The sequence below is a fragment of the Corylus avellana genome, chromosome ca9 (genome assembly GCF_901000735.1).
Source record: "Corylus avellana chromosome ca9, CavTom2PMs-1.0".
NCBI lineage: Eukaryota > Viridiplantae > Streptophyta > Magnoliopsida > Fagales > Betulaceae > Corylus > Corylus avellana.
The window spans coordinates 16,223,793-16,249,789 of NC_081549.1; the positions used below are offsets into that span (position 1 = coordinate 16,223,793).

At 36.9% G+C, this 25,997-nt stretch overlaps 1 protein-coding gene across 3 annotated transcripts; it reads left to right on the forward strand.

Annotated features, from left to right (window-relative positions):
• Positions 1-17,923: 17,923 nt before the first annotated feature.
• LOC132192093 (uncharacterized) lies at positions 17,924-22,834 on the forward strand. Of its 3 annotated transcripts, none has more exons than XM_059607304.1 (3): positions 17,924-18,361; positions 18,874-19,179; positions 22,371-22,834. In XM_059607304.1, exons 1-2 carry the CDS (start codon positions 18,035-18,037, stop codon positions 19,138-19,140), a joined length of 594 nt encoding a protein of 197 aa, XP_059463287.1. In that variant the 5' UTR covers positions 17,924-18,034; the 3' UTR covers positions 19,141-19,179; positions 22,371-22,834. The 3 variants fall into 3 exon arrangements, with proteins under 3 accessions (XP_059463287.1, XP_059463286.1, XP_059463285.1); XM_059607303.1 differs by lacking the exon at positions 22,371-22,834 and adding an exon at positions 19,412-20,801; XM_059607302.1 differs by lacking the exon at positions 22,371-22,834 and adding an exon at positions 20,433-20,801.
• The last annotated feature ends 3,163 nt before the right edge of the window (positions 22,835-25,997 follow it).

Here is a 25,997-nt window from a genome sequence, read left to right on the forward strand (position 1 = left end):
CTAGTTTCCCTTCTCCTCCCATCCTCTTTTCATGTTATTTGCCCCTCTTCCTTATGAGCTTCTCTCTTCATGAGAGAACTCACTTCTCTTTAGAGTTCTCTTTAGATCTATCTATCGTCTGTGACGACTTATCCTAGACCCACACAAAACAACAACTGCAATAGATCATCTCCTCCCGCTTCACCCCTGCCATGGATCGTCTGCTCCATCGCTTTGCCGGCAGGATCTGTGTAAGTTCGAAGATTTGCCTTTTCAAAGTCAAATCTCCTCTTCTCCATCAGGCCCAGCCAAAAATGTGCCTCTCCTCTATCATCACCGGCGTTCCAGCTTTCTAGCGAAGCTCTCTGTGGCCCCATCTGATCGCCATGCGCCGGGGCGTGAACCACACGCTCCTGCGCGTGGGTCTCACAGGCCGCCGAGCAGTATTTGCCGAAGCCTCCCTTCGTTGCAGCTGTTGTTTTTTTGAGTTATTTCCTGTTATTTCATGTAAATTTCTGTAATTTTTTGTGGCTTTGTTGCTTAGTTTTTAACTCGAATCGGTTGGGCTTCAGCCTCATTGTTGGTAAAGTGAATTTTTTTTTCTTTGTTTCTTTTTGATTTCTTTTTGGAAACCTTTTTTCCACCGTTACATTTCATCTAAATCTCCATTGCTTCTTAGGAAGCATATTTAGATGCTTGCATTCGTAGATGAATTCTACTTTCATCTGCTTTGAGGTGCTTAGTTTGTCTGGATTGAGTTAATCTGTCTAAGCTTTTAGCTTGGTGTTTGTCCTGTAACCTTTTTCTGCTTTAATGGATGTCGGTTTGTTACAAAAAAAAAAAAAAAAAAAAATCCTAGTTTGCCTTCCTTTTTTATTTTTTATTCTTCTAATCAGGCGTAGCAAATCCAAAGATGGATGCTTCTCACTCTGCTAACCCCCAAATCGTAAAAATGCATATAAATTCACAACACTTGTAACAATCACTTGATATATATATATATATAGAAAATAAATCATATTTCAATAGAAGGACAAGGTGGAAGAGGGGAAGGATTTGGAATGGTTGGTGTGAATGTGAAGGAGAAGGTAGTGGAGGAGGATGGCAAGCCTTATTAGAATTCTAACAATTCTTCTCTATAATTGTTCAGATAAGGTAATCAGTATTGGACCAAAAAAAAAAAAAAGAAAGAAAGAAAATGCAACGAAGTCTCTTAATTAGCATTGCTAGCTTCCTTCTAGAAGAAATGATGCTTGCATAATCGACAAGGTAATCAATATTTAAATAAAAAAAAAAAAAAATGCAACGAGGTTTCTTGATTAGTATTGCTAGCTTCGTTCTAGAAGAAATAATGCTTGTAAAATAACAGTAGCAATTTGAACACTAAAGTCAACCTTTGTCTACCAATTGGTACGTGCATACTAAAAACCGTAATGTAGTTTGCAGCAAACGCATGTTTGGTAAAGGTTTCAGAGGTTTTTTTTTTATTATTTTTTTTAAATAGTAGTAGAAAGTGATTAATGTGATATAAAGTTAAAAAATTTTAAATTTTTTGTATGAAAAAGTGAAAATTTTGTTTTGTAGTGATTTTTTTTTTTTAAAAAAAATTATTTTATATTTGAATGGTAATAAAAAAGTGATTGATGTGAAGATTATCATATTTCACAGTTTTTTGGATTATTCTATCCTTACGAATAGGGGTGGGCACGGGTTGGTTCAGGGCGGGGCGGGGCGGGTTTTGGCCTTTTTGGCTACCCAACCCGAGCCTAGCGGGTTTGGAAAACCCTACTGGCTACCCGAAATCAAGTCACCATATCCGTTGGGTTTTGGGTTGGGCGAGGCGGGTAAGAATCCAAAGCATCAAAATTTTCTCTTCCACACTCCCAAGGATTTTCTCGGCAAGCAAACAGATTGTAGGGACACAGAGAGAGAGAGAATAGGTTTACTTGCAGTGGGAGGAGTAGGATCGGAGAGCTTTGCACTTTGAGAATTCGTTGGGCAAATGCGACTGGTCGTTCGTTGTTGTTGAGAACTCCGATGGGATTGTTCTCATTTTCTTCGTTGTTGTTGTTAGGGCTTTCGCTTTCTTTGATTTCATTGTAGTTTTGTAGGGAAGAAGAAAATCAGAGGGAAAGAAGGAAAAGAAGAGAAGAGAATCAGAGGAAAGAAAGAGCCACCACAACGTGAGATGAGAGAAAAGAGGGAGAGGGTGGGAGATATTTTGGGTTTTTAGGGTTAGCTTAGTAATGGGTGGGGCGGGTCAGGTCGGGTACTCGAGGTTTGAAAAAAATACAACCCGTAATCCGACCTGCACCGTGCATGTAACCCAAAACTAACTTGAATTTGTGTTTTTCTTAGAGAAAATGGGTGGGGCGGTCAGGTATATGCCCACCCCTACTTATGAATTAGAGGATAGGCTTCTCTCCATTTCCTTCTCCACCAAACCCAGCGAAGATTTACACCAAAGCGCCATGGTTTTAGTCTTGTTTGACACACCATTTTATCCCCTTATTACTGTTCACACACCATTTTCCCTAAAAAATCAACATGAAAATATTCTAACTTTTATTTTATTTTATTTTATTTTATTTTTTTTTACTTTTTATATTACATCATTTACTTTCTATTACCATTCAAATAAAAAAATATTACAAAACAAAACTTTTTTCACTTTTTCATATTAAAAATTCAAAATTTTATATTACATCAATCAATTTCTATTATAGTAACAAAGGCAAAACCATTCACCAAACAAGACGTGTTTCTTAGGAATTAAGATTCTCTCCGGTTAATTATATTAGATGGATATTTTTGTTCATTCAAAAAGTGAAAAGAGAAAAAATACCCTTCAAATATAACTTGTTACAATATACGAAAAATATATAATATTTTCCATAACTACGTTGATATCAAATATTCTTTATTTATGAGCTGATTATAATCAAATACTGGGATTGTAATCAAATCATATTTGTATTTAGACACTACCCTATAAATAGAGACTTTTGTATTGTAGACAAATCAAGTTAATGAGCTCATTGTAGCCCTTAGGGATATTCCGAGTGGTGGACGTAGATGTCTAACATGAACTACCGGTAAAGTTTTGTGTTCTTTTTCAATATTGCTTCCGCAATTAATTTCTACATCATCATTATTTCAACATCGTATCAAAGCCACTTTCTTGTGGCCTTCAACGTCCTTGACGTTTCGTTGCCCATTAAGCCACGCACCACCATATTCCACTAGTTGCTTTCGTTCTCACCCCATCTGACAGATCTTTCACTGGTCATCCGAGATCAATCCAGATATTCATCGTCCCAGTTTGTATGCGCTCTCACGGGCATCTAAAAGCTTCGCTGCTCCTCCCCATGCGCCAGAAGCTCGTCACGCGCCATACGTACACTGCATGGATGGGTCCCCACATCCAAAGTAGCTGCTTGATAAGTGCCAAATATTGCATATTTGAACTCCTTTATTTACATTAGTTAATCCTTTAGCTGTGTCGTTATTTAATATTTTGTATTAGTTTTGTGTTTTTAGTGTTTTGTAGGTCATTAAAGAAAAACTACAGCTTTAAAGGAAAAAATGCAAAGTTTGGAAGAAAGAATACTTTGAAAAGACCTAGATTGTGTGGTTAAGTCTAACCAAATCCAAGAAAAGGTTAAATCAGATTAAAGTTCAGATTGGATAAGATTTCGGATCGGATTCAAATTCAGATTCTGCATATGTCTTAGTATTTTGACCATAACTCTCTTCTCAAATATCGGATTGAAGTGATTCAAACGGCATTGGAAAGCTAACTCAAAATACTACAATTCGTTGTGAAATAGGATTTTCCTAATTCGTACAGTTACTATGTCAAAATCGCCCCACAATTAAGAGACACAAATCTAGACGAATCCTATTCCGATTTCAGACTTCTATTTTAACTGGGAGACAGACATCCGAATTATCTAGGTTTAATAGGGCTTCTAGGACTTTTCTAAGCTTATAAATAGACTTATTTGCATTTAAGAAAATATACACAATCCTAGAGAGCAAAATTCTTTTGTTTAGTTTTTCTTTAGGTTTAGGTTTAGGTTTAGATTTTATTTTTATGTGGAGCTAAATTTCCAACTAAGGTTGGGGATGGAGCCTCACTGATGAAGAACAACATCACTTTTATGTAAGTTTTTATTATTCTGACTTTATTGGGTTTTATATTTCAATTGTTTTACTTTTATTCAATTATATGGAGTGATTCTTGGATATCTCTTGTGATTCAAGGATACATGTGATGATTTGAGATAATTTCATATGATTGATTGCTTGGCTTTTAACTCATAAAAATTGGATATCCCTTGTGATTTGTTCTACGGATACATCTGGTGTTTCAATTGAATTTGGATTCCTTTTGTGATTTGGTTAATGAATGGATACATGGGATGGTTTTGATTAATTCTTTGAAGCATAGTAAAACATATCTATGATTTAATTTGTGAGAACTTCGGATTAATATTGATGAACATAAAGTATGTTGTTATGATTTGGTGAGTGTGAATTCCCAAACCTTAGTACCTTTATCCTTAGATTTACTTATTTTATTTAGTTTATGTTTATCCTTTAATTTTGAAAAACTCAAAAATCAAAACCCTTTTGGAACTAGATTAGGATTTAATTAGTTTATATATAAATTGCTCTTTCAAAAATACAATTCTCTGTGGGATCGACCTCGCACTTGCAATCCATTAAACTACAATTGATTCGTGCACTTGCGAGTTAAATAAATTTGCACAACACTGCTCCACAGCCAATAGCTCTAACATCATCTCGATCCAAGCCTGACATCCACTGGTTTGCAAGCCATCCGCGACATTACGCTGCTGGATCCTCTTTCTTCAGCTGTTCAGCCGGCCATCATCCTTGCCACTGTTAGCCAGCCAGGCACTCCAGGAGCAGCCACAGCCACAGCCACTTCAATCGTGTTGTTCTGACCATATCCACGTCCCTATCAGTTGTCACGGCTTCAGCCTGATGGTCGCTCAGTACTGACTCCGTCCTGCTCCTAACAGCTAACACCGGCTTCAAGCGAGCCGCCACGGCTCCAGATTTATCCGGTCATGTCACGGCAATGACTTGTAGTTGTCGTCAAATGATTCCCACCACCACCGGCTCCACACAGCCACCACTAGTCTTCGTTGATCCACTGCCTCCAGCCAGATCCGTCCACCGCCCTCCACCTTCGTCAATTTCCATCCCCGCCATGTACGGTTCCTGTTGCGGCTGTTTGCTCTGAGCCATGCTCACAAGTTCTCTAGTGCACATGCCCACACTAAATTACAATCGCAGGTGCGCCTGCATATGTTGCATCAAAGTGCACCCTCAATGTAAAGCTCACAGCTGCAGACACACGCATCAGATCCATGCCCAGTGAAGTTCACCACACCTACTATGTAGCTGCCCACACTAGATCCAAATCGAAAAAAAAAAGATCTAAGTGGACCACATCACGTGCGAGTTAGGTTTGGTGCGCCAACCTGATAACCGCCTAAGTGGGCTAATTTCTTTTTGTTTTCAGGCCCAAGTGAGCCCCCTTTTTGAAGTTTGGCCCATTTTCGGCTTTGGCCCATAGTTGACTCTTTTTAATTTTGGCCCAAGTCAGCCCTGGCCGACCATTTTGAAGTTTGGCTCATTGTCAACCCTGACCCGTTGTCGGCCCCTTTTGGATTTTGGCCCATTGTCGGTCCCTTCGTCAAATTTCTTCTACTGCACCTTTGAATTGCTACACATTGATATTTGGGGTGGTTATCGCGCACCTTCTATTAATGAGGCATGCTATTTTCTTACTATTTCTAATTACTACACTAGATGTACATGGGTCTATTTGTTGCAACATAAATCTGAGGCTCACTCTCTTCTACAATCCTTCATTAATCTTGTTGAGAACTAATTCTCAACTACCATCAAAATAATTCGTAGTGACAATGGCCCTCAAGTCACTATTTCATCATTTTATTCTCACAAAGGAATCATCCATCAAACCAATTGTGTCTCTACTCCACTAAAAAATGGAGTTGTTGAACGCAAGCATCATCACCTTTTTAATATGTCTCTAGCCTCACTCTTTCAAGCCCACTTGTCCACACGTTTTGTGGGAGATGTCATCTTAATCGCTGCCTATTTGATCAATAGAACTCCTACTCCCCTCTTATATGGCAAAACTCCATATGAGATGTTACACAACTCCAAACCCCAATACAGTCACTTAAAAGTTTTCGGTTATTTGTGCTTTGCTTCCACTCATTCACAAAATCCATCAAAATTCGCCCCACGTGCTATACGATGTGACTTCTTAGCTTATCTTTATAGTCAAAAGGGATATTGTCTATATGATCTTGATCACCACAAAACCTTTATCTCTCGTGATGTTCTTTTTTAAGAAGATCATTTCCCTTTTGCCCAAACCACCCCTAAGCCATCTTCTCTTGTCTTACCTATCCCTTTTGACCTCTCTGATGATATCCCTACCCACTTGTGACCAGTTGTAGAAGCTCCGGTTGCCATTTCCACCACTCAAACTACCCTTTCCCCACCTCCAATCACTCGGCGGTTCACTTGGTTGACCCAGCCACCTGCATACTTGCATGATTTTCATCTTGCACATGCTTATTGTCTCATACCACTCAATCACCTGAATCAGTATTGGTGCATTCCTCATGTACCCCTTACTCCCTTGATGCTTTTTTATCTCACAAATGTCTCTCTAACCATCATCGTGCCTTTACTACTGTTATTTCTTTTGCATAAGAAACCAAATCTTTTTTGCAGGCCATACAGGAAATGGGCACAAAATGGTTAAATTAAGCCAAAAAATTAGGCCTAATACCTAAAATAAGCCCAAAATGCAAAAATGCAAAAATGCCACAAAAAAAAAAAAAAACAAAAACAAAAAACAAAAAAACCGGTTATATAGTCCAGATAACCGGGTACTAATTGGAATTGGCCAGTTATTGTATAACCAGTTAATCGGGTACCCCGGTTCCGACTGCCGGTTTAAGCCAGTAACTGGGAACCGAGACCGAGTTTTTACCCATAATTTTTAGCATTATATATATATATATATATATATATATATATATAGTAGTGATTGATTGGCAAGTAAATCAATTATTATTATTAATACCAACTCCTTCAAGAAGGACAAGGTGCCGAAAACTTCAAATTCCCTTAGAATCCCAAAGATTGGCACATAGGATGCAAGTTTTTTATTTTTTTATTTTTTTATTTTAGCATGCAAGATAAACATATAGAGAAAAACCTTTCATATACATGAATGGATTGGTTTATAATTGGGTGTAATTAGTTTATGTGGGTTGGGGACAAATAAGTTGTGGGGGGATAATTTGGGATTGTTCAAAATACTTATAATTAGTGTTTTCCTATAAATATGTTATTTTGTAACCCTAAATCATTGAATAGTAAAATATAGCCGCACTCTCTCCTGTGGACGTAGGTTTATTGTCGAACCACGTAAATCTGTGTCTCGACTCTCTCTTGATCTCTCTTTTCGAATTTCATATTCTTCATCATTGTCATGCACGGTAACAGCGATTGGTATCAGAGCCTAGTTCTACGACGGCTAGGATTGGCACATCTTCTGCGAAATTCGATGTGATGAAGTTCGACGGAACTGGTAATTTCGGATTATGGTAGAGACGTGGCAAGGATTTGTTGGTGTAACAAGGGATGGTGAATGTGTTATATGGGACGAAACCAAAAGGTATGTTGGACATAGATTAGAAGGAACTTTAGGCGAAAGCGGTGGCTACTATTCGGCTTTATCTAAGAGATGACGTGACATATCATGTCATGGACGAAGAATCTCCAGCGGCAGTTTGGTTGAAACTGAAAAGTTGGAATATGTCAAAGTCGTTGATAAACAAGCTCTATCTAAAGCAGCGGTTGTACGGCTTGAAGATGGCGGAGGGCTTGGATTTGAACCAACACATCAACATGTTCAATCAGGTAATAGGCGATTTGAAGAGGGTTGATGTGAAGTTCGACAACGAAGACAAGACGTTGATGCTATTGAATTCACTCCCAACTTCTCCTACGTATGAGAATTTGGTTACAACTCTAACATGGTGGAAGGAGTCCTTGGAGTTAGAGGACGTTATAGGAGCCCTCTTGGCTTTTCCTTCACCAGAAGAAAAATATTAATGAAAATTCTCAAGGAAAAGGGCTAGTTGTAAAGGGTAATCTAGAGTGTGGAAGAAATAGTAACAAAGGTGGTTCGAATGGAAAGAATTCTCGATCAAAGTCAAGGAAGAGGAATGACATCAATTGCTATAAGTGCGGGAAGAAAAGGCACATAAAGCGGGATTATCCAGACCAGAAGAAGAATAAGGACGACAAGAACGAAGGTTCCTCAAAATTTGCAAACGTAGTGGAAGATAATTCAGACGATGCTGATGATGATATGCTTTCTGTTGCGTCAAATTCAGAGCATCCTATGGATTCTTGTATTTTGGACTCAGCATATTCGTTTCACGTGATGTCCAACAGAGATTGGTTTGATACCTACAGGTCAATTAATTCTGGTATAGTTACTATGGTGCACATTGAAAAATTACTAGCATAGGTAATATTAGAATTAAGATGCTTGATAGTGTGATTATAACGTTATGTGATGTTAGACATGTACCAGAAGTGGAAAAGAATATGATTTCATTAGGCACCTTAGACTCAAACGGTTATAGTTATAAGTGGAAGGTGGAGTAATGAAGGTGACTAAGGGTACGATGATAGTGATGAAGGGGCAGAAAAGTTCAAAGAATATCTACAAATTGTTAGGAAGTATAGTTGTTTGTGGAGTCGCCTCTGTGGAGTTTGAGTCTAATTGTACTATTTTGTGGCTTATGCAGTTGGGTCATATGAGTGAGCAGGGCATGTTGGAGCTTCATAAGAGAAATCTGTTGAAGGGTGTTAAAACGTGGAAGCTTGATTTCTATAAATTCTGTGTTTTGGGAAAGCAAAATCGGGTACAATTCAAGAAAGTCACACACAAGACAGAGGGCATTCTGGATTATGTTCATTCTAATGTTTGGGGACCAGTGAGGATAGCGTCACGGGAGGACATATGTATTTCGTTATTTTTATTGATGATTTTTCCAAAAAGGTTTGGGTGTACTTCATGTGGCACAAATCAGAGATGTTTGCTAAGTTCAAGTTGTGGAAAGCTGAAGTGGAGAACTAGACAGGGAAGAAGGTTAAGTGCCTCAGGATAGATAATGGCATTGAGTACACAAATGACGAGTTCAGAGATTTCTGTACGCAGTATGGTATAAAGAGATATTTCATAGTACGCAAGACATTATAACAAAATGGTGTGGCAGACATGATGAACAGGTTTATTGTAGAGAGAGCATGATGTCTCAAGTTGAATGCTGAACTTGCAAAGATTTTTTGGGCAAATGCAGTGAGTATGACATGCTGCTTGATCAACAGGTCACCAAGGGTAGCACTAGATGGGAAAGTTATAGAGGAGGTGTGGGTAGGTAATGAGATAGATTACTTTGGTTTGAGAGTATTAGGTTGTCCAGCCTATGTGCACATACCTAGTAAAGAACGATCGAAGCTTGTTCCAAAGTCTAGACAGTGTATCTTTCTCGGATATGGGAAAGGGGTTAAGGGTTACAAGTTTTGGGATCTGAAGGCAAACAAGGCGGTGACCAGTAAAGACGTGGTATTTGATGAAAATTTCATATTGAAGAGTACTCAGGGTAAAGAGCAGCAGGTGCCAGAAAGCAGTAGTAGTGATAAGCAAGTGGTGTAGGTGGAGTTAGAGACTCCTGTGCAGGAGAATACTTCTTAGGGTACATAGACCTCTACTTCAGGAGTTAAGGAGCATCACACTATAGCCACAGACATGCCTAGACGCACTATCAGGTCACCAACCAGGTACGGTTTTGAAAACATGGTTTCTTATGCTCTTGTCATCAGCAGCGGAGATTCAACTACTTTTCAAGAGGCTGTCAATAGCCAAGAGAAGAGCAAATGGGTGGGTGCTATGGCGGAAGAGATGGAGTCTGTGCATAAAAACTAGAGGTGGGATTTTGTAGAGCTTTTAGAGAGGAAGAGGGCGATAGGGTGCAAATGAGTGTTCAAAAGAAAATGAAGCTGTAATGGAAAAAGAGGGGGGGGGAAGTTCAAGGCTCGCTTAGTAGCAAATGGTTACTCACAGTAGAAAGGGGTTGATTATGAGGAAATATTTTTCCCTGTGGTCAGACATACTCCCATCAGAGTGGTATTGGCGTTAGTAGCTCATTATAACATGGAATTGGAGCAGATGGATGTGAAGACAACTTTTCTCCATGGTGATTTGTAAGAGCAGATTTACATGGAGCAGCTAGAAGGGTTTAATCAACCTGGATAGGAGCATTTGGTCTATAAATTGAAGAATCATTTTATGGGCTAAAGCAGTCTCCAAGGCAGTGGTATAAGCGGTTTGACTCTTACATGATCATAATTGGCTACAAAAGATGTGAATATGACTGTTGTGTGCATGTGAGGAGCCTTGATGATGACTCATTTATTTTTTTGTTACTGTTTGTGGATGATATGCTTATGTAGTTAAGAGTATAGTAGAGGTCAACAAACTGAAGGTTTTGTTGAGTAGAGAATTTGACATGAAGGATTTGGGCGCAGCCAAGAAGATTCTTGGGATGGAGATTCGCAGGGACAAGGATGCCAAGAGATTGTGACTATCTCAAGCCGGCTATATGAAGAAGGTGTTGGAAAGGTTTAGCATGGAGAATGTGAAAATAGTAAGTACACCTTTAGCGAATCGCTTCCATTTGTCTACCTCACAATGTCGAAAGATAGTTGAAGAAACTGAAGACATGTCTAAGGTCCTATATGCCAGTGCAGTGGGGTGTTTCTTGTATGATATGATATGTACCAGGCCAGATTTGGCTCATGTAGTCAGTGTGATGAGCAAGTACATGGCAAATCCAAGGAGACAGCACTGGAATGCAGTCAAATGGATTTTCAAATACTTGAAAGGTACTACAGAGTATGACATCACTTTTGTTAGACATAAAAGTGATTTGTCAGTTGTCGAGTTTGTAGATGCAGATTATGTGGGGGATTTGGATGACAGGAGGTTGACCACGGGTTATGTGTTCACTCTTGCAGAAGGATCCATTTGTTGGAGGTCTATGATCTAGTCCATGGTTGCGATGTCCATGACTAAGGCGAAGTACGTGGCGGTGGTTGAGGCTGCAAAGGAAGCTTTGTGGTTTACATGATTAGTCAAGGAGCTGGGTATTCAGAACGGTGGAATTCCGTTGTATTGTGACAGTCAGAGTGCCATTTACTTGGCAAAGAACCAGGTGTATCATGCGAGAACCAAGCATATTGGTGTGAGGTTTCATAAGATGAAGGAATTGATTGCTACATGTGAATTGTTACTTGAGAAGATTCACACTTCTGAGAATGCAACGAACATGTTGACGAAGCCTATTACCGCATATGAGTTCAAGCATTGTTTGGACTTGACAAATGTTTCCACGTGCTAAAAAGAAGAGGAGAGGAGGCAGCATCCCCATACTTATCAGTTCCAGGTGGAGGCCTAATACTTGATTATCTTGAAAGAGGTGAATACTCGCCAAGGTAGAGATTGTTGGAATAAGTGGCTCATATTTTACTACTACTTCTGGCCCATTGGGTGTAATTAGTTTCTGTGGGCTTAGGGACAAATAATTTGTGGGGGGTATTTTGGAGTTTTTCAAAATACTTATAATTGTTATGAATGCATTCATGCATTTGGTGGATGACTATTTAGTTCCATCTTTTGGAATTCTACACATTCATATTATCTTTTAAAATTCCTATAACATCTATGTAATACATTGATTAACCCTTTTGTTTCATATTCCTCCTTTCATATTCCTTAACCTCCCATTATGATTCCATGCCTAAAAATGGGAGTATTGAGTTGTATGTAAATCACACAATAATATAGAAGAATCGTACATAGTTCTTGAAGAACTAGTTTCACATATTGCAATCTCTTTATTTTGTTTTGTTATTTCCTTTTATTTTAGAGAAAACTTCACTAAGGACCCCCAAACTTCCATTCGTTTTGAAATACCCCCCTTGAATTTCAAAATCTCTCAATTTAGTCCCCTGAACTTTCAATTGCTTTCAATTTGAACCTCTCTGTCAGATTTTAAACGTCACATGACGTTTATACCCCTGACTTTTGTATAAAATTCCAACTTCTAAAACGTTTTTTTTATTTAAAAAAAAAAAAACAAAAATCAGGGACATTTTGGTTTTTTTTTTTTTTGAATTTTTAACAGCTAAAATTAACGGAAGGGTCCAAATTGAGAGCAATTGAAAGTTCAATTGACTAAATTGAGAGATTTTGAAGTTCAGGTGGGGTATTTCAAAACGGGTGGAAGTTTGGGAGTCCTTAGTGAAGTTTCCCCTTTATTTTACAACATGTTATCAGCACGAAGCTCTAGCTAATTGTTGTGTTCTTTTGATCTTCAACATCAAAAGCTATCCGTGAGATATTCTCAATTCATTGTAAGTTTCTTTAACATTTAGTAATCTTATTATCTATTTTATTAATTAATATTCTAACATATAGTTATAAATTTTTAGTGTTTTAAGAATCATATTATAACATTTGCATATTATGATTCATGTGAGATTTATATGAACTAGAATGTTATTATACTAATGTTATGAATATGATGTCTTATAATTTTATATGCCTGAAGCATATAAAAACTCAATATCTTTCGGTAAAGGATCTCTTGACCTTGTGAAATAATTTAAGGGAGATATACGAGCACCAGAAAACAGTTATCCTCCCAAAAGCTCATTATAATTGGATGCACCTGAGGTTGCAAGATTTCAAGAGTGTCAGTGATTATAACTCTGAACTCTTTAAAATCAACTCACAATTAAAATTGTGTGGAGAAAAAGTCACTGATATGGATATGTTAGAAAAAACATATACCAAATTTCATGCCTTGAATGTGCTCCTACAGCAGCAATATCGAGAGCGTAATTTCATAAGATATTCTGAACTAATATCTTGTCTTCTAGTGGCTGAGCAAAACAACGAGCTTTTAATGAAAAATCATCAATCTCGTCCAATAGGTTCTACACCATTTCCTGAAGCAAATGGAACCACATTTCATGGTAATATAGGAAACCATGGTCGTGGACGTAGACGTGGTAGAAAAAAAATTATAGAAGTCAAAGGAAACGTACTCATAATTCTTGTAAAATAAATACTTAATACCACTAGAAGTGGAGCCACACTGAGGCAAAATAAAATGAAAACAAAGGTTTACAGAATAAACCTATAAAGAACTATGAAGATAAATGTTACAAGTGTGGTATGAAAGAACATTGGTCACGTATCTGTTGTACGCCTAAACATCTGATAAACCTATATCAAGCCTCCATAAAAGAAAAGGGGATTGAAATGAATTTTGCTAATCACAGTAATCCTGAAGATTCTTCAGTTTTTCTTAATACTCTAAATGGAGAGGATAACACTTATCTTGATGTTTTTGATTTCTTTGTAGACTCTAACATAAATACTGATATTTTGATTGATGATGAATATGTTTACAATAGTTAATATGTTTTCTTTATGTTTTAATCAAAGTATGTTTATATTGTCAAATTTAATTATATTTTGTTATTTTCTTTTTGATTAATGAAATTTTAATATATATTTTGTTTATATATAGAGGTATGGGTCATATTGATGGAATGATTAATTCCAAGATGATTGGTGAAGATTTGTGTCTAGTAGACAGTTGTACAACGCACACAATTCTTAGAGATAAGAAATATTTTCAATACTTGATATTAAACAAAGCTAGTGTCACTACAATATCAAGTTCATCAAATCTAATCGAAGGCTCTGGAAGAGCGAATATCATATTGCCAAAATGAACAAAATTTTGTATTGATGATGCTTTGTATTCTTCTAAATCTAGAAGAAATTTAATCAATTTTAAGGATATTCGTCTAAATGGTTATCATGTTGAAACCACTAATGAAGGCAGTGATGAATATCTTCATATTACTTCAACAATTTTGGGCCAGAAGCTCATATTGGAAAAACTGCTTGCTTTCTCTTCTGGGTTGTATTACACAACAATAAGAACAATTGAATCACATGTTGTGATGCACCATAAATGCTCTAATCCAAAGATGTTTATGCTTTGGCATGATCGTCTTGGACATCCGGGAACAATTATAATGCGTCGAATAATTGAGAACTCTCATGGGTATCCCTTCAAGAACCAAAAGATTCTTTTACCAAGTAATTATCCTTGTGCTGCATGTTCGCAAGGTAAACTTGTTATCAAACCATCTCCTTCTAAGGTAATTATTGAATCTCCATCATTTTTACAAAGATTTCAAAGAGATATATGTGGGCCGATTCACCCTCCATGTGGGCCATTTAGATATTTTATGGTTTTAATATATGCATCAACTAGGTGGTCACATGTTTGCTTGCTTTCTACTCGTAATATTGCATTTACTAGACTTCTTGCTCAAATAATAAGATTTGGAGCACAATTTTTGGATTATTCAATTTAATATATTCAGATGGATAATGCGGGTGAATTTACATCTCAAGCATTTTATTACTATTTCATGTCAATTATAATTAATGTTGAAAATTCTATTGTTCATACTCATACTCAAAATGGTTTAGCTGAATCGTTTATTAAACGACTTCAGTTAATTGCTCGACCTTTGCTTATGAAAACATATTCCCATCACTAGGGAGAGAAAAGTCGTTGCCAGAAACACGACAAGAAATCACTTGGAATGACTCGACGTTATCTCATTTTGATCATCTTACAAATCAATGTAAACTAGAAGTTCAGAGGATCATTCATTTGCAGAGTATTGCAAATCAATTGCTGGATGCATTTACTAACAACAAGAAAATAATTAAGTCTCACATTCCAGCTGCTAATACTCCAGCGAAGATAGAAATCCTTGTAGGACAATCAATTAATACAACAACAAATGAGTCTAAATCACGCCTAAAGCGTGGAAGACCTATTGGTGCAAATGATAAGATTCTTTGAAAGAGAAAAGCACAAGGAAATAAAATCGGGGCTCCTGAAGAGGCCTTACCCACAAAACAGGCAACAAAAATTGATTCATCCAAACTTTTTGTACAAAATTCTCTTGGAAATGAATCCTCCAAAAAGGAATCTCCTGAAGAGTTACCCCCTGAAGAGGAACAGGTACCTGAAAATAATGAGATCTTAATAAATTATGTAAGTATAGGAGAAATATTTGATAGAAACAAAATTGTTGTCGACAACATATTTTCATTTAAAATTGCATTTGACATTACCAGAAGTAATGAGGATATTGAACCACAAACTGTCTAAGAATGTCGATGTAGAAATGATTGGCCAATGTGGAAGGAAGCAATTCAGGCAGAATTGAACTCATTAGCAAAACATGAAGTATTTGGACCTGTAGTCCAAACACCTAAAGGTGTATTGCCTGTTGGATACAAATGGGTATTTGTACGAAAACGTAATGAGAAAAATGAAATTGTGAGATACAAAGCAAGACTTGTTGCACAAGGTTTCCTCCAGAAACCAGGTATTGATTATGAAGAAACATATTCCCTGTAGTGGATGTAATTACATTTAGATTTTTTATTAGCTTGGTAGTTACAGAAAGTTTGGATATGCATTTAATGGATGTGGTTACATCATATTTATATGGATCACTTGATAATGATATATACATGAAAATTCCTGAAGGATACAAAATGCCTGAAGCATATAATTCTAAATCCTGAAGTATTTATTCTATCAAGCTACAAAGATCTTTTTACGGGTTAAAGCAATCCGGACGCATGTGGTACAATCGTCTTAGTGAATATCTATTGAAAGAAGGATTTGAGAATAATCCAATTTGTCCATGTGTTTTCATTAAGAAATCAGAATCTGGATTTGCCATGATTGCAGTTTATGTAGATGATTTAAATCTTGTTGGGACTCCATAAGAGCTCATAAAAACTGCCACTTATTTAAAAAATGAGTTTGAGATGAAAGATCTTAGAAAGACAAAATTTTGTCTTGGCTTACAGATTGAATATTTTCCAAATGGAATTCTTGTTCATCAGTCAACATACATAGAAAAAGTCCTGAAGCACTTTTACATGGAGAAAGCTCATCCTTTGAGTACTCAAATGGTTTTTCGATCACTTGATGTGAAAAAAACCATTTTCGCCCTCAAGAAAATGACGAAGAAATTCTTGGTCCTGAAATACCATATCTTAGTGTAATTGGTGCTCTGATGTATCTTGCAAATTGCACATGACCTGATATAACATTTTCAGTTAATTTACTAGCAAGATACAACTCTACACCAACTCGAAGGCATTGGAATGGGGTCAAACATGTTCTACGTTATCTTCGTGGAACAACTGACATGAGATTATTTTATTCAAGAAATTCAAATTCATAATTAGTTGGATATGCAAATGCAAGTTTTCTTTTTAATCCGCATAAATGTAGATCTCAAATAGGATATCTATTTACATGTGGAAGTACTGCTATTTCATGGAGATTTGTCAAGCAAACACTTGTTGCTACTTCTTCAAATCACTCGGAGATTATTGCAATTCATGAAACAAGTCAGAAATGCATATGGCTAAGATCAGTAATTCAACACATTCGAGAAAAGTGTGGTTTATCCACAATCAAAGATAGCCCGACAATATTATATGAAGATAATGTTGCTTGTATCACACAAATCAGAGGAGGATATATGAAAGGTGATAGAACCAAGCACATTTCACCAAAGTTCTTTTATACACATGAGCTCCAGAAGAGTGGTGATATTGATGTCAAACAAATACGATCAAGTGACAATTTGGCAGATTTATTTACCAAAGCATTACCAACTGCAACATTTAAGAAGTTGGTGAATAATATTGGAATGCGTCGACTGAAGGATCTTTCATCATAAACAATTGAAGCTCTTCATGCTAATGAGGGGGAGTAAAATGATTATGCTGATTGTACTATTTTTCCTTCACTATGGTTTTTCCCATTGGGTTTTCCTTTGCAAGGTTTTAATGAGACAGTCCGAAAGCATACGAAGACACACAAGAATATTGTACTATTTTTCCTTCGTCACAGTTTTTTTTCCCACTTGGTTTTTCTTGGCAAGGTTTTAATGAGACATATTCTTAGTGTATGGTATTTCAAGGGGGAGTGTTATGAATGGATTCATGCATTTGGTGGATGACCATTTAGTTCCATCTCTTGGAATTCTACACATCATGTCATCTTTTAAAATTCTTATAATATCCATGTAATACATTGATTAACCCTTTTGTTTCATATTCCCCCTTTCATATTCCTTAACATACAATTATGATTCCATGCCTATAAAATGTATTATTGAGTTGTATGTAAATCACACAATAATATAGAAGAATCATACATTGTTTTTGAAGAACTAGTTTCACATATTGCAATCTCTTTATCTTGTCTTATTATTTCCTTTGATTTTACAACAATAATTAGGGTTTTCCTATAAATATGTTATGTTGTAATCCTAAATCATTGAATAGTAAAATATAGCTGCACTCTCTTCTGTGAACGTAGGCATATTGCCGAATCACATAAATGTGTATCTCGACTATCTCTTGATCTTTCTCTTTTTGAATTCTATATTATTAATTATTGTTGTGTATGGTAACAACAAAATATAAAAAATATTAAGGGTTTTATGTTTGTGGCTCTTCAAAATAATTAAAAAAAGAAGTGAATTTTACTCTTTAAATTTTATTTTATTTATTTATTTTTTTTGTAAGAATTTTTTTTTTTGAATATCTCAGTAAAAATGCTCTACTGCCCCCTCACTAGAAAGTAGAAACAGCGAGGCCAGCAATCGTTTTCAGACCTAAGGAGTCGGCGATACACTCGTCACTGTGTTCGTAATTCGCCCCCTTCCCCCGTAAAATGAGAATCTAAGTCAACCTGATTGAATGGCACCAGCAATCCCACAGCCACTGAGGCCACTGTTTTGCGAGCACAGAACAACCAGATTCCTCATATCTCGGAACCCTCCAGCTACATGGACCTCACTGAAGAACAACAATGTTACTGGTAGTTCTGCTAGACTCGCCCATCTCCATTTTCCTCACCATCATCTTGCTCATCCTCTTCTTTCGCTTCGCCCTCGTCTTCTTCTTCCTTGTCCTCCTCTTCATTTTCTGCTCCAACTTCGTTCACCTCCTTTTCGACATTTTCTGCCTGTCATGACCACTCCTAAGGCCGCCGCTCATGACTCCACCCAGCCCTCAACCAAAACGGTACGTGCCAATCTCTCTCTAGCTTTAAAATTCGTTTATGATTATCTGTTTTGATTGTCTCACTAGGATTTCCAGTAATATGAGATTGATGGGTCGCTCTAGGATTGCGACAATTTGTGACAATTGGCTGTCTCTCTTGGTTTTCGATCATGTTTGAGTGGGGTAAATTTGCAATCATTCCGTAATTTGTGATCATAGGGTTTGTCTTTAGTCTTTTAGGTTTTCCAGTCATATCCGAGCAATGGGTCACTGCGAGAATCTGAATTCATCGATAATTTTGTGCTTATTGGCTGTTTCTCCTGGTTTATCCGTGATGCGCGTGTGATATGGGAGTTCTCTAGGTTTTTCATTCATGGGTTACTGTGTATTTATTGATAATTCGTGATACTAGGTTTTGATTCAATCATGTATGAATAGTGGGTCTGTCTTTATCTATCTGTTACGGCCTGATTATAAGTTTTATCTGTGCAAATTAGGGTTTTCAGTAATGGGTTTTGTGTTTTGAAGTACAGGTGAGGGTTGTGATAAAGGGGCAGGTGCAGGGGGTGTTCTACAGGAACTGGACGGTGGAGAATGCCACCCAACTGGGGCTGAAAGGTTGGGTGCGGAACAAGAGGGATGGCACTGTGGAAGCTCTGTTCTCTGGGAACCCGGATCTGGTACAGGAGATGGAGCAGAGGTGTCGCCGGGGTCCACCAGCTGCGGTGGTTACCAGGCTCGAGGTTTCTCCTAGCAGCGATGATCCTGGATCTAGATTCGAGTGCAAACAAACAGTCTGATCAATCTATGTAAAAACATAGTAGTCATTGGCTGTGCTAGTATGTATTTTCTAGTCTTTTCCTCTATATGAAAAATATACTTATAGACTCTCTTCAGTAGTTGTGAATCAATAGTTATATTATTGAATGATATGCTCCTAAATGACTTCTTATATTTATTATAGAGTGATGCTTGGTGTACTATCAATTTCGGTACTATTCAGTTACAAACTTATGTGGTCATTCGTTATATAAGATGGCAAGTAACATTTGATATCTACCTGTTGTCTAGGTGCGGCGGGAGTGTGAAACATATGGTCCATATATATGTACGTGTATGTGCGTGTTATCAGAAATAAAAATAGTAAGAAAGAAGGGAATTCTCTTGTACACTGGATGTATACATTTGCTAATTAAACATGTTTGGATAACCTGTGTCTTTCTTCTTGTTGTTGGATATCTCGTTTGTACTCATCTTCTCTGTTTTTTGAGCCTATAGTGAGTTACAGACACAGTTCGAAAAGGTCTAGAGCGTTGCAGATTCTTATCCAAGACTTGTATCATTTGATGATGCCTTGTGAATCGCTAGAAACATGTGAAGTGTATGGCTAGCCCAATAACAATTTTGTGTAGTTGATTCACTATGGATGAAGCATATGTTAATAAATAAAACTCTAGGAACTTGTGGAATCTAATTATTCAAAATGTCATAACATGAAACTGGGCTCTTTCACTGATGTGAAACCATGTAACAGATCAGATTTCGCTTTTTCTTTTCCCATTGTAGCTCGGTAAAATCATCAACATGAGATCTCAGTTGTGATGAGGTGACTTTATTTGCCATTGTGGTTGAAATCTTGTCTTTATTATCACTCTTTCTTGTTTTATCCACTAATTCTATTCTTATCTAGAAATCTTCAAATCTTGGTCATAAATTATACACTCTAAGCCAGGTGGCAATCATAGATCCCTGTTTACAAAGATTTTTGCAATAATGACGTGAAAGAATGATCTCAGATTATACATCCCGTCTAGTTTGGTTGGATTTTGTGATACAATGGCATGAAATTTATGCAGCCATACAAGGTTGCAGTGCTTGTAAACCAACTTTGTCAAATTTGTTAGGTTTTATATTTGTGTTGGAAAATTCATGTGTCAAGACATGGTATTTGGGTTGTAATGTTTAGGTTTTAGTTAATTATTAAGTCAGTATCAAAGTCCTTCCAAGACATGAAAAATTCAAGTTTTTGAATGTTGTCCAACAAAGACCTAGTCAGAGTAAAACAACCATAACTTTTTTATTTTGATGTCAGATGAAAGCAAGCTTGGTGGCATTGGAAAGCGGATTCAAAGGGCTACAACTTTGTATTTCAGGAAAAATTTTCAATTACAATGTTTGCAGGTCAAAACAGGCTGTCCAGAAAAGTTTAAAAATCTGTTACAAAGAGCCTTGCTCTTAGTCTCCTTGGAACGAGAGAACCTCCGAATGCCTCGATTGCAATCTTGATTGTTATGCTCACTATGATTTTGGCATTGATATATATGGAGTTTGGCTTTAAAGTTGATAACTTTGCTAATGTGATTTATGAGATATTCCTGAATTGTTATACCTTGGGGTCAAAAATGTATTTTTTCATAATTAATGAGATTGTGCTGGTGTGTGCTTACCATATTTAACTTAATATACATAGTTGTTGTCAGTTCAATATTGGTTTGACACGAAAGAAGTATTGTGGATGCCTATTTAAATTGTTACTTTCCAATGTGGATGTTCGGCAAGATTGATCATAAATTAGATAATTAGGGTACGAATTCTATTGTTAAATGGTTGGTGGTTTGGTAGAATCGTTGAGGGGCGCCGTCAATTCTCCCACAATTCTAGTGTCTCTGTGTCAGTTAGAAAGTACACATCTTTACTGGTTTTCCTTTTGCCAGGGTCCATGGCATGTGATTCTCAACCTTAAAAATTGCTTTAAGGTGTTCTTACTTTTCTTTTCCTAAAAGTGTGACTGGGGCAAGAATTTTATTTTTTGTACTGGAGAAGTGGGGGAGAGAGGAAAAAGGATAAGCTGAAATGGTCAATCACCAATGGTACTATATAATATAGTAGTTTGTTTTTTGTAGGAATATATCCACTGCTGTGTGTATATAGATTAACTGGATCATAATGAATTGTCTACTCTAGGGATGATGTTTCACTTTTTGTGCGCCTAATGATTTTTGTAATGATTTTTGTGAGACTGGTGGCCATTCATGCTGTACCACTATGTTTATTATCTAATTGTGGAGAGCTTTAAAATTTCTCAAACATTCAATAACTCTGTCAATGTTGTGGGAGCTTGATCCTTATTTGGGAGTAGTTGCTAATCATATGGTAGCTGTCTACGCCTTGCGGAAGCTTTGCAATGAGTATGGTTCATCCATATACCCACCCTCTGCTTTAAAACTTCAAGTCCTGGATTTGCTGGATCATTTTTCCATTACTTCAAACTTCTGCTGTTTCACATCTATCCCCCGAATCCTATTAAATGATTCCACAGACTCCGGGCTCCCCATGGAGAATAAAAAAAAAAGGTTCTATTTGTTTTGTTAAGTTATTAACGAAAACAACATTGGATTTCAGTGGAGAATCTTATGCTTGGGTGAGTGTGGAGATGATTAGACCTTAAGAATCAACCTGGCACCTGTATGTTCCAATATGGATAAGTTTAGAGGCCCTTTTTGTCAGCTTAAGTGTGGTTTTCCATATCAGTCTTTACTTTGATGAATATGACGTTTTTTAGTCCTTTCTGGGTTGCCTTTCCCGCATAGTAAATGAATCTCACCTCCTTGGGTGATTTATGAAAGCAAAACTTTCTAGGCTTTCAAATAAGCTCGTATGAGTTCTTCTTTGCGGACATATCTAGACTGTGAGGGGGTTTGATGATGCTGAGGTATATTAGGAAGATGCACATCACTGCCTCTTCTGCTGCAGCTCCTGATGGTGATAATGATGAATTAGATTTACTGAAAGAGGAGCTGCCGCTTTTTTGTATAAAATTTCAATCTGCATTGCATGCTTGTATAACTGAACTCTGAAGGCTTGGATTGCAAGTGCATCCACGTGCATGGGCCCAACCACAATCGTTTTCCCCTTATGTGCTTGAGGTGGACGCCTGTCTGTAATGCAAGAGTTGGGATCTTTTTTATTTTCACTCGTTTCTTCTTATATGTAAGAGTTTGTTAATTTTCTTGTTTTCTTCTAACTGTAGGTACTAGATAGTGACTAAACTTCGCCTGCAGGATGATAAGTAATGCCTGGAGAAAGAGCCATTGCGTATGTCCTTTTTGTCCTGCCTTCCGTATAAACTGTTCCTCTCTAGGCCCCCATTATTTCAGATAAGGAAAAAATATCATGTCAATGATATTAAGATACAGCTAATTCCGTCCCAAAAAGGGGTGCATTGAAAATGACCATTGATGCTGTAGCACATGCGATTGTTCCACAATGAAGCTTAGAATTCGGATTTCATCTGCCATTCGCATTTGAGATTGAATGTATAAATATAGTACCCCTTTTTGCTGGTGGAAGAACATGGAAAAACTCTTGCTATTTTGGAGTCATAACCTGAAAATGGCTAAGCCTGGAGATTACTGGGGAGTAAGGAAGGGAAGCAGGGGAATCCTGAGGTCCATTATAGGAAAGCTGCAAACTGGTCTGTCAGTGTTTAAAGGGGTGAAGCAGGGCTACTTTGTTGTTGTTGCAACTGAAGGCTGGAAACCAGAGAGGTTTGTCATCGATTTGGGTTATCTCAACAATCCTGAGTTTTTAAAGCTGTTGAAACAGGCTGAGGAAGAATTTGGCTTTTCCCAGGAGGGAACTCTTGCAATTCCTTGTCGACCAGATGAACTGCACAGAATCATTGGAACGAGAAAACTGTGAAAGAGAGCTGAAAGGTGTTAGGATTTTACATATTGCAATTAACTATTTGTTTATTTATTTATTTTTGTCTCCTTTGAGCCCCTTCTCCCGTGGCTATTTGTTTTGCACAGCATTTGTCAGAAATTTTGTAAAACTGTGAGTGATTTGATTAGTATAACTTATTAATTTGGTGTCTATACACTCTCATAGAAGAATCTAAAGCATCAATTGTCCATTTTCTGCACTCATGTGGATTCCTTGCTGGAACCATATTCCAACTGTTGCAGGCTAGGAAGTAGGAAGTTGAATATCATGCATGGACCGACCTAGTTCAGGTTACACGCTCATATGACAAACCAATGTGCAGTGTCATACCCTTTTTAGCTATAAAAGAGAATGATGGTGGTAAATGTGATTGTGGCAAATTAATTATAGGCCGGGAAAGCATCTTCCTCTATGGCCGGCCTCACTCAATCTTCTAGCATCTCCTGCTCTCGAGCGAGTAACACACGCACGCTGTGGCGCACATGGGCTATACACTCCGCCACCCCTTGTAGAGCTATTTTGGTTCACTGGAAATTCTAATTTCTTATCTGGGATATAGACCTCAAATTTGATCTTGGTCGTTTTGTGCCTCGTGGCCTTAGATGGTATCCTCGCCGTCAGTGTACATCTACTACCTCTTGTCTCTACAACTCCCTTATTAGCTGGAAATGAGCTAAGTTAAAAAAAGGTTATTTTTTTTGTTCATACTCATACCGTTCACCATATATATATATGGGCTGTTACAACCAACTTCATTGGCAGTTTTTTCGATTGTCTCTTTGACTTTAAAGATTTCCTTTGGAGCTGTGGTTGGATTGGTGTCAAAATTAGATTTTCTTTTTAGTTTTTTATATTTTTGATTATGTAATTTTCTCTGTATTGTATATGGGTTGTTTGTTTGGATTTTTTTTTTTTTTTTTTTTTTAAATAAATAAAACCTAAGATTTATAAGATTCCATTTGACTTGCACACTGCCTAAACAAAAAGGAAAAAAAGTACAGAAAGCCCTCGAACATCTTTTTTAAATCCACTTTTCCTTCCTTCTTTTTATTTATTTATTTTCTATTCTTCTAATCTGGCCTAGCAAATCAAAAGATGGATGCTTCTCACTCTGCTAACCTGCTAACCCTCAAATCGTAAAAATGCAAGTAAATTCACAACACTTGTAACAATCACTTGGTTTACTTATATATATAGGAAACAAATCATATTTCAATGGAAGCACAAGGTGGAAGAGGGGAAGGATATGGAATGGTTGGTGTGAATGAGAAGGAGAAGGTAGTGGAGGAGGAAGGCCAGCCTTATTAGAATTCTTCTCTATAATTGTTCAGATAAGGTAATCAATATTGAAAATAATAATAATAATAAATAAATAAATGCAAAAAAGTTTCTTGATTGGTATTGCTAGCTTCGTTCTAGAAGAAATGATGCTTGTAAAATATGAGTGGCAATTTGAACACGATCTCTACTCCTTGTCAACCCTACTATAAGATAGTTAATTTATTTTGTCAACATTAAAGTCAAGCTTCGTCTCCTCTAAGCAGTTTGCAGCTTAGAGGTATGTTTGGTAAAGGTTTCAAGGTGGCCTTTTTTTTTTTTTCTAAATTTTTTATTTTAAATATTTTTTTTTTATTTTTAAAATTTTTCTAAAAGTAGTAGTAGAAAGTGATTCATGTTATATTTAAATTAAAAAAAAAACCTTTCAATATTTTTTACGAAAATTTTTTGTTTTATAGTATTTTTTTTTATTTGATTAGTAATCAAAAAAGTTATTAATATGAAGTTTTGTAGTGATTTTTTTTTTTTTTTTTTCAAAAAGTTATTGGTACTAACCGCGGGAATGCGTGGAGCTTGGCTGGAGGAGGTCGGCCACTGCAAAGAAGCCATTCGTGAGGGAGAGAGAGAGAGGGGGTATTGTACTGCGTGGGGGTAGGTGGGGTAGAAGTGAGTGGGACAACAAAGAAGAGAGTTTAACAGGCCGAGAGAAGGACCGAAGGAGTGTTGGGAGAGAGAGGCGCGCCAGCTGTAGGGAGAGGGGTGCGTTGGGATATGGATCTACTGAATTCTTAAGGGAATTTTAGTTTTTTAAATTTTAAATCTAAGCTGTCTATTTTTTATTCAATGGTCATTGTTCTACTACGTGTCCCATTATTAATAAAAGAATAAATATTTATTATTTTATTAGTAGTGGGACATGTGACAGAACAATGATCATTGGATGAAAAATAAATGGCTTGAATTTGAAATTCCAAAAACTAAAATTAAGGAAATTTCAGTAGATCCTGATCCGTGCGTTGGGGGAGGAATTAAATGGGTCACAGAAGGTAGGTGAGACAAAATTAGAAGGGGGGAAAATTTTTGCAGCAAATTGCTGCGGTTTGTACTCTGCAAACGGCATAAAATTTAGGGTTAAATATCTTTTCAGTATCTGTAGTTTGCACCAAAATTAAATAGTCACCTAAGTTTTCAAAAATGTCACAAACAGTACCTGTTGTATGCAAATAACCCACTTGGTACCTCCGTCAAGATTCTGTTAGGTTTTTTAACGGATCATCATGTCACCTTTACACGTGGCGTGGTACCTAGATTTTTTGGGTGCCCTGTCATATTAAAAACAAAAACCAAAAAAAAAAAAACAAAAGAAAAAAGGGAGGAGAGCTAGGGGTGGCAGAACCACCCCCATGGCCCTGGTACCACGCCATGTGGTGCCTTGAAACCACAAGTATCACACCACGTGTAAGGGTGACGTGACGCTCTGTTAAAAAACTAACAAAATCTTGATAGAAGTACTAAGTGGGTTTATTTGCTTAATTACCACAAGTAAATACTATTTGTGATATTTTTGAAAACACATGTGGCTAGCTATTTGATTTTGGTGCAAACAACAACTATTAAAAGGTATTTAACCCTAAATTTATGCCGGTTATTGTGC